The sequence below is a fragment of the Morus notabilis genome, unplaced genomic scaffold (genome assembly GCF_000414095.1).
Source record: "Morus notabilis unplaced genomic scaffold, ASM41409v2 Scaffold583, whole genome shotgun sequence".
NCBI classification, from domain to species: Eukaryota; Viridiplantae; Streptophyta; class Magnoliopsida; order Rosales; family Moraceae; genus Morus; species Morus notabilis.
The window spans coordinates 268,109-276,674 of record NW_010366405.1 but is presented as its reverse complement, the minus strand read 5'-3'; the positions used below and the strand labels follow the sequence as shown (position 1 = coordinate 276,674).

Here is an 8,566-nt window from a genome sequence, read left to right as displayed (position 1 = left end):
TCAGAGGTACCATGATAGGGTCGACCGATGGAGAGCCTGCGCCTGGCTTTGTATTGTGTAGGCACAGGGAGCAGACCGCATGAATATGGGTCCACGTCCCCAAAAAGGCCCCTGATAAGGGAAAATCCCCAGATTGCGTCTGGACTTGGAAAAGGTCAGCAACACAGGAAATGATTGCTTGCCCATAAACCGCCTGTAAAGGACCAATGAAATCGAAGAAGATCCCTAGAGCCGCAATAGTAAATGAAATGGGTAAGTGAATAGTGCAGAAGGCGTTGACAGGCTACAGTCTAAGCAAATGGGATAGTAGGCCACTTGAGAAAAGTCATCATTAAAATCCCTGTGACAGTCCGTCTAAAAGGGGATCCATATGTAATCCACGGGCTATAAAGAGAGGGGGGGTGATCTGATGTAATCTGAGAAAAACCAAAGAGAAATACAAAATACAGTGGATGTAGCTCTTTCTTACAAAGTGAACCACTATAAAATTTGTGTTTTTACTTTCCTTGAAGGACTATTATTACACTTCTCACCATATTCTTTCCAAACAAAAACATATTGCAGCACTAACCCAAATATATACCAATTTTAGGCCGGTAACCTAACGGAATATTGAGAGGTGACCCGGCGTAATCTTGTTGACGAAATTCTACCGTCAACAATTGACGACTCCACTGGAGACTCGAACCCAGAATCTCTAGTTAACGGGTTTAGCCCCAGACAACTAAGAAGTAATCTATGATCATGCCTCCAAGAACAAGAAATGGCGCTACAAATCAAGGCAGTCAATCCCGGTGTCAACTCTAGCCCGTTGGTTCTATCCCATCGCCAACTCTGGCCCATCGGCCCAGTGATGTCATTGGCGCAACATCAACTTGACTAGTGACCACAATTACTTTAATGATTAAAAACTTCCAAATAAGTTTGCATGGTAAAATATTAATTCACAATATCTCATAAAACCTTTAAAAAAAGTTACATTGAAATGAGAACTTCAAAGAAGCAACTCTTTCTTATCGTCATACAAAGACACAAACTTTCCTCCTAGAGTCCCACATTCGACGTTATAAGGTCCTTCCACCTATATATATATATATATATATATATATATATATATTCACAATCGAAAATACATAAAGAAAAAGAAAAATAATATATTAGAAATATACATAAATAAAACAATATATATTTTAAATGGTCCCAAAATTGAAAAAAATATACCTGAAGATGTAAATTATAGAATATCCTCCCATCAAAGGACTCAAACGAAGAGGCATTTAGCACTGAAAGCCCATCCTCCTCCAAATTATGCAATATCTCCGATAACGGGTCCTTGTTAAGCTTAAATGCGGAAATTTGTAATAAAACTTCTTTATTATTGAGTTGACTTGCTGAAACAGAAGATAATGGGGTTCTAGTTGTGCTTTTCGTTTGGTAATTAATTTCTTGATGAACTTGGAGATTCTCTTGCTGCTTTGATTTAGTCATCGATAAAAGTGCTTCCCTCTTTTGAATCAGCCCCTCCACTTCTTGTTGTAGCTCAGGAATGTATTTTAGAACACGCGAAACTGTTCCCGGAATGCTCATTTTTTTCTGCTCAAAAACCGTACGTTAATTTGTCAAAACCTAGTATTGAAAGTGTGTTGAATTTTACAGCAACTATATCCAGAAAATAAGTTATTTGTTTATTATATGTACTATCTCTTACATTTAAATAGAAACTAATGTATAAATATTCTTCTGTTGCCATAATTGTTACTGATCTATTAAGGTCATCCTTCTCTTCCTAAAAAAAAAAAAAAAAAAAAAAGAAATTCTATATATTGACAACCCCCATACAAAACAAATCATTTAAGGGCCTGTTTAGTTCGCTAATTCAAGTTTTTAATTTAAGTCGAGATGAGATTTTATGTGAGTGTTTTTTACTGTAGCAAAAAAGTTAAATATGACTGTTTCTGAGAGTTTTTTACTGTAGCAAAACTCAAATTCTAAACTTAAATCGGTGAAATGAACAGGGCCTAAGAAACTCTAAGAGAAACCGATAGGTGATTAAATAAAGTACCGTGTGATCAGAAGCCGGAAGTAGCGCGCGAAGAGAGGAGTACAAGTGGTTAATCTTCTTGCGGCGATCGCGCTCGCTAGCATTGTGGTTAAGCTTCTTGACGACCATGATGAGATCACTGCTAATAGCTTTCGTGGTCGTTGGCGTAGCCAAACAATCGAGCTCAGCCCGCGATCTTTGATCGGATGGCGGCGGAGTGGGGAAGCTGTTAAGAAATACTGATTGATCGGAATTAGCAGGCTCTGATATGTCTCTGTACAAATAGTTTTGGTTATCATGGCCTACGGGTTCCTCTAAGGGCCAATATGGAACATTTGTCGAAAACAACGTTGGTGATAAGGCTAGCATTTTTGTGGGGCTAATTTCAGTTTTGCGTCTTAGGCTTAGTTCGCTATAAGAAATTAGATGATCATGACATGTATATATACAAACATGAAAAAGGAAAAACCATCATTTAATAATAGTAACCTAATCGTCCATAATTGTTTAATGACATTTTTTTTTGTACACATATTGTCTGGTTTTTATTTATATAAAAATTACTATAATGCTTGTTTATGAATAAGAAGAAAAAAAATTGCCAATTGAGGCTAGCTCAATTGGTGTTTAGTGGGTGTTTGAATTACCTTAAGTTATGGGTTCCCGTCAAAAGAGCACAATAAAAAAACAAAAAAAAAATCATTAAAATAGAAAAAAAAATGTACTTTATTACAAAAAGCAAACTACACATGAGCAGTGTTGGAGAAAACACATAACTACTCTGTTAACTTATATCCCTTTACCTTCGAACCTTAAGTGTGGGTGTGTGTGTGTCTCTCTCTATATATATATGTATATATGTATGTATATATATATATATGTATGTATGTATGTATGTATGTATGTATAAGATTGTTTGTTCACAATGTTTTTGTGCAATTTTCTCAATTGGTTAAGTTTCATCAGGTTATTCCAATAACCTAATACTGCAATCTTTATATATCCTTGTGAGGAATCTGATTGTTGATCCTCAGTGGAAGGATTTTGAATTTTAGAATGATTTGCATTTCCTTTTCTGACCTTCAATATTCACCCAAGATTATTGTTTTGTCATATTCACTTCTTGTATAGCATTTGGTTTACTAAATTTTAATCATATTGGAAGGACCAATGAGACCGATCCACCTCCATATTGATAATATTGCCTTCACAATGATTAATTAATAAGTCGTTGATGCATACTCATCCGGAGCTTCTATCATGGGTTTCCTACCACATATTTTAAAACAAACTTAAAAACTGATATTAATCAAATCTTCTAAGCCACAAAAGAAATTTATCACATATAAAATAATAAGTTAAACCTTCTAGACACATAAAGTAAAAAAAAAAAAAAAAAAAAAATTTGCTCCCCATATATGGTGTTGTCAACAGGGCAGAAGACCAATCCGTAACAACTTGATTCCTTTCATAACACTTAAAAAAACTCTCTTCCAAAACAATTGGTTACTAAAATAATAATTAATATCTGGTCCTTATCCACAGAAAGTTGACGTTACTTTAGAGCTCGTTTAGTTCGCTGATTCGAGTTTTTAATTTGAGTTGAGATATGATTTTATGTGAAAACTTTTTATTATTGTAAAAAAATTAAATGTGACTGTTTTTAAGAGTTTTTTATTATTATAAAACTAAAATTATAAACTCGAATCAATAAAATGAACAGAATCTTAATTTCTCGACCAAAGTACGTACGGGAAAGATACAGAATTTTGCTCCAATTAAACAATTGAACAAGTTTGGAAGTCCTGTGGCGATTATGGAGAACACGAGGCCTTTATAGGCTTGGCACGTGGAATATCTCCACGTCGCGTGCCATGCTGACCTTCTACTTCATCCTCGCCCATTATATGCGCACTTGACATTCTTTTTCTTGACCAAACTTTCAGTTAGAATTTCTTACATCAAAAATAAATTATTAAAGCTTTGGAAGAACTACCTTTGATTCCCTAATTAATTTTGAATTGAAGAGTATAAATGGGCATATAGTGTGAACACTCTAATACTTTGTTTAAAATTTTAGATTCCCGGTAGTTTTTTATGGATTTTTATTTTATTATTTTGGGTATTAGTGTGAGAAGTATACCGAACATGCACTTGTATCCATCAATGGATATTTAATTTGGTTATTTCCTCCCCCTCAGCTAGAAGACGACAGGAATAAAACAAGGGGAAAATTTTAAGAAAACGTGCAACTCAGTGTACTAGATGCGTTAAAATTTTCTGTTTGTTTTGATGAATTTGTAAAAAGATGTCTAAATAGATTACCGAAATATAACAGAAAACCATATCTGCTTGGTCAGATATTAAACAATTTTCAATAACGATAACCAAAATAATCACTAAAGACAAATGAACGCAAGATGTGATAATTTATGGTCTGTTTAGTTCGTTAATTCGAGTTTTTAATTCGAGTTGAGATGTGATTTTATGTAAGAGTTTTTTACTGTAGTAAAAAAATTAGATGTAACTGTTTCTGAAAACTTTTTACTGCAGTAAAATTTGAATTCTAAACTCGAATCGATAAAATGAACGGGACATGTGCGCAACAGCTCAAAAGGCGAGACACTTACCAATGAATTAGCGTTACAAGAGAAATGGAATTATGAATTGTATCCTAACGCTCCACCACTCCTAAACTCGTGAAGTCACTAAGAATTACAGTTCCAAGGTACATGAAATTATGAGTCATATCTCATCACTCCTAAACCGAGGAAGTCTTCCCGTAATTTCTAGAAGCCTCCCACTTGCTAGACTCATCTTCTATCCAAATAACCTACTAAGCCTACGTACTCAAGTTTAGTCCAACTAATCTACTCTAAGTGAAATGTCCTAAGACAAGGTCTTGAGAGAGTAATGGCCCCGTTCATTTTACCGATTCGAGTATAGAATTCGAGTTTTGCTACAATAAAAAGCTTTCAGAAACAATCACTCTTAACTTTTTTGTTATAGTAAAAAGTTCTCACATAGAGTCACATCACAACTCGAATCAGCGAACTAAACGGGCCCTAAGTCTAACTTGCTCTTGTTTTCTCTCACAAGGAAATGCTCTTGCGCACACACAGAATTAGAATGAACATCTCAATTAAGTGACTCCTTATGTCTAAGGGTCTATTTATAGTGCAAGCCATGGTGCAAAATCAACTCCAAATCCGTAGCCAAATGTTCAAAATCATGAACCCTTTGGAATCTTGGAAAATGCCTTAATTGTGTTGCACTTCACTTCATCTGCCTCCATGAATCTGTGTTTGTCAGCATTGACTTGCTCTGACTGATGGTTTTTGTATCTTGCTATACATCTGAGACACAAATCTGCAGCCAAAAAGGAAACTTCGGATTTCTTTGATACGAATTAAATCAGTCCTCACTAATCCGAATATGCAACATAAAAAATCCAAAAGTGATAAACTTAAGGTGCGACTAGTTTTAACAATCAGACGAGTCAAAATCATGAAAGTTCCTAAAAAAAATATTTGAGATTTAAAGAAAAGGAAACTTGAAAAATAATAATAATAAACATCTCCATTGTAGCAAAACCTTGTTGTCACTGATTCACCATCTCCATTGTAGCCACTTTCACCTAAAACAGTTATTGGTCGAACGGTCCCTCATCCACAAGAGAATGCTCACTCCATAGTTTCTCGATCAAAGACGCGTATTTTTAGGCCTAAGGTTGGCATGGTCATTTATTCAAGCTCAACTGAGCCTTCTTCCATGGAGAACGCTTAACAATCTAAGTAATGCATTACTTTCCAGCACAATTATTTATTGGTTGCTGAATTTGAAAATACAACTAATTATCAGTATTACAGAAAGTGTTATAACACTCATGTGTAAAAGCAGACCTTTCAAATCTAAGTAGTGGAGCCAAGCCATGGTTTGAGGAGTATAATATAATGCTATAATGAAGAATTGCAATTGTGTTTTCTCGACCACATTATAGGCCTATAATTGGTTGCTAGTGGGTCTACGAACTCTAGAAGAATCTTGATGGAACCATTTCTAGACACAAGGAATAATTTACTTCCCAAAAGGGTACTTTAAGAGCGCAGGCTTTCATAGAGACATTCAACGCTGTGAGCCACCATTCAAATTGTTCTCTTTATTGTGTTAGCAAGAGGATGGTTGATCAAGCAATTAGGTGTGAATGACGCTTTCCTTAATGAGATTCTCCAAAAAAAAAAAAAAAAAAAAAAAAACAATTATTTATTTCGAGCAACCTCGAGATATTAACATTATTCTGGCAATTCAAGCAATTAGAGTTTTATTTCCTTTTTTTGTTATATCTTTGCTTTGTGGTTGAATTGTAAGATTTTTTTTTTTTTTCCTTTCCTTTTTTCAACCCATCTAGACTTCTTTGGGTGGGTTGAAAAATCCCAAAAACCCACTCAATCCACCCGATGTTCACCCTTGTATCCTGAGCAATTCATTTATATAGAAGAGTACATTCAGATATTCACTTATGTCCTCTTTTTCCTTTAGAATTGAGTATTGTTTTGTCTGTTTCCCCTGGTTTATTATTTATTTTTAACTGAAAAATACCCAATATTGCTTCCTTTGATTTCCAAAGCTTACTACCAGTTACAACAAAATACAACATTTAAGTCCCCTAAAAAAAATGCAACGCTTAGATTGAGAGTGCCTCAATCCACTTCTTTTGGAACCCAATCAAGTTCCTGATTCACACTTTCTCTAATAAAATACAACACAAGGTCATTTCTTTTGATCCCCAATTACTGTAAAGATAATTCAAGCTAGAAAATAACCCACATAGAGATTCAAAACACCGCACACACACTCTCACTCTCTCTCTCTCTCTCTCTCTCTCTCTCTCTCTCTCTCTCTCTCTCTCTCTCTCTCTCTAACCAGGAAAATGGCCTTCTCACGTTTAATACGTTGAAAGGAAATTGTTACTGAAATTGTAATGCTTTATGTAAGTTCTTTCAACCTGCATAAACCAAGGAAATAAAGCAAAGATCAGATCAAATTGGATCAAGAGTAAGTTAAGGAACTTTTTATGTGGGTTTTGTACCGAGAAAGAAATCGAGACCACGTCGAAAGAGAACAAAAAAATTACCTGAAGATGTACACTACAGAAGACCCTTCCTCCAAAGGACTCGTGAGAAGTAGCATTTAGCAGTGAAAATCCATCTTCCTCTAAGTCAAGCAAAATATGTGACAATGGAGTCTCTTGGTCCTTAAATGTCGAAATCTGAAGTACTACTTCTCTGTCGTTAAGTCTAGCGGCGGAAACAGCAGATAATGATCTCCAAGCCGAGCTTTTCTTCTGCCTTTCATGATAAATTAAGTCCACTTTTCTTGAAATGTTTGACAAAAGCTCCTCCTTCTTCTGAATCAGTGCTTGCACTTGGTTTTCTAGCTCCGGTATGTATTTTAGCGTCCGCGAAACACTTGCCGGATAACTTTGTTTTTTCTGCATTAAATAGTCAAATGTTAGAAATACTCAGTTACATGAAAATGAGTTCTAGTAAAACAGTATTACACTTTTTTTTTTTCCCCTCAAGCATATTGTAAAATCAAACATTATCAATTTTTCCTTTATTAGTGAAATCATGACTTTCCTTAATTTTAATATGCAAAAATGACTTTGGAATGATTCCGCGCGATCCACTTTTACACTCTACAATGCATTGGGTTGCCAAGTGTGAAAATAAAAAATTCATTTATCTACTTTCATTTTCTGACACAGTCACTTTGGAAAAGTTCCCCATGTATTAAGGAAAATTCCAAATGGATACTTTAGAACATATTAACTAGGCCATTAGATTATTATTAGAACTGGTCAACATAGAAATGGGATATGGTACCATTTGATCTGCAGCCGGAAGCAGAGATCGAAGAGTGGAATACAAGCCGTTGATCTTCTTCCGACGATCACGCTCGCTAGCATTGTGACTAAGCTTCTTAATGATCGCGGGGTCGGTGTCGGTAATCGCGGCGGACGGAGGAGATTGATCAAGCTCGGCAACCTCTTCTTGTTGTAGTAGAGATGGAATATCTGCATAATTATTAGTGGCTCCGCACAAATGGTTTTGGTCAAATTCCTCCAAGGCCATTATTCCAATAGCTGATGGAGAAGAAGCGTACAATGCTAGCATGATTCAATCTGGCAATAATATAAGTTTGGTCACACAAAAAGTGGAGCAATTGAGGAATCTTTGTTTTTTGCACAGAAAGTGGTCAGATGACCATGGCATATATATAGGAACAACATTTATCATCTACCTGTACAATAAATTATTTGGACACAATAAAATGCAGATTGTTGAATTGAAAAACTGTGAGTAACAAACCTTTGAAAACATAATAATAATAAGAGAAAAACTTTAACTAAAACATATTTTTACAGGAAATGCTTATGGGGAGTGTGCCTCCCACATGGGTTTTTTAAATGCAAAAATTTTGGGTCAAACTGCTACCTAATTGACACCATATGCGTTAATGAAC

At 35.2% G+C, this 8,566-nt stretch overlaps 1 protein-coding gene across 1 annotated transcript; it reads right to left on the bottom strand.

Annotated features, from left to right (window-relative positions):
• On the bottom strand, positions 1–8,217 carry LOC21402320. The gene is made up of 6 exons (XM_010110227.2): positions 7,927–8,217; positions 7,176–7,532; positions 6,994–7,046; positions 2,063–2,420; positions 1,222–1,593; positions 1–225 (listed from the first exon to the last, which is right to left on the bottom strand). The coding sequence occupies exons 1-6, from the start codon at positions 8,215–8,217 to the stop codon at positions 1–3; spliced, it is 1,656 nt and encodes a 551-aa protein (XP_010108529.2).
• Between the last annotated feature and the right edge of the window lie 349 nt (positions 8,218–8,566).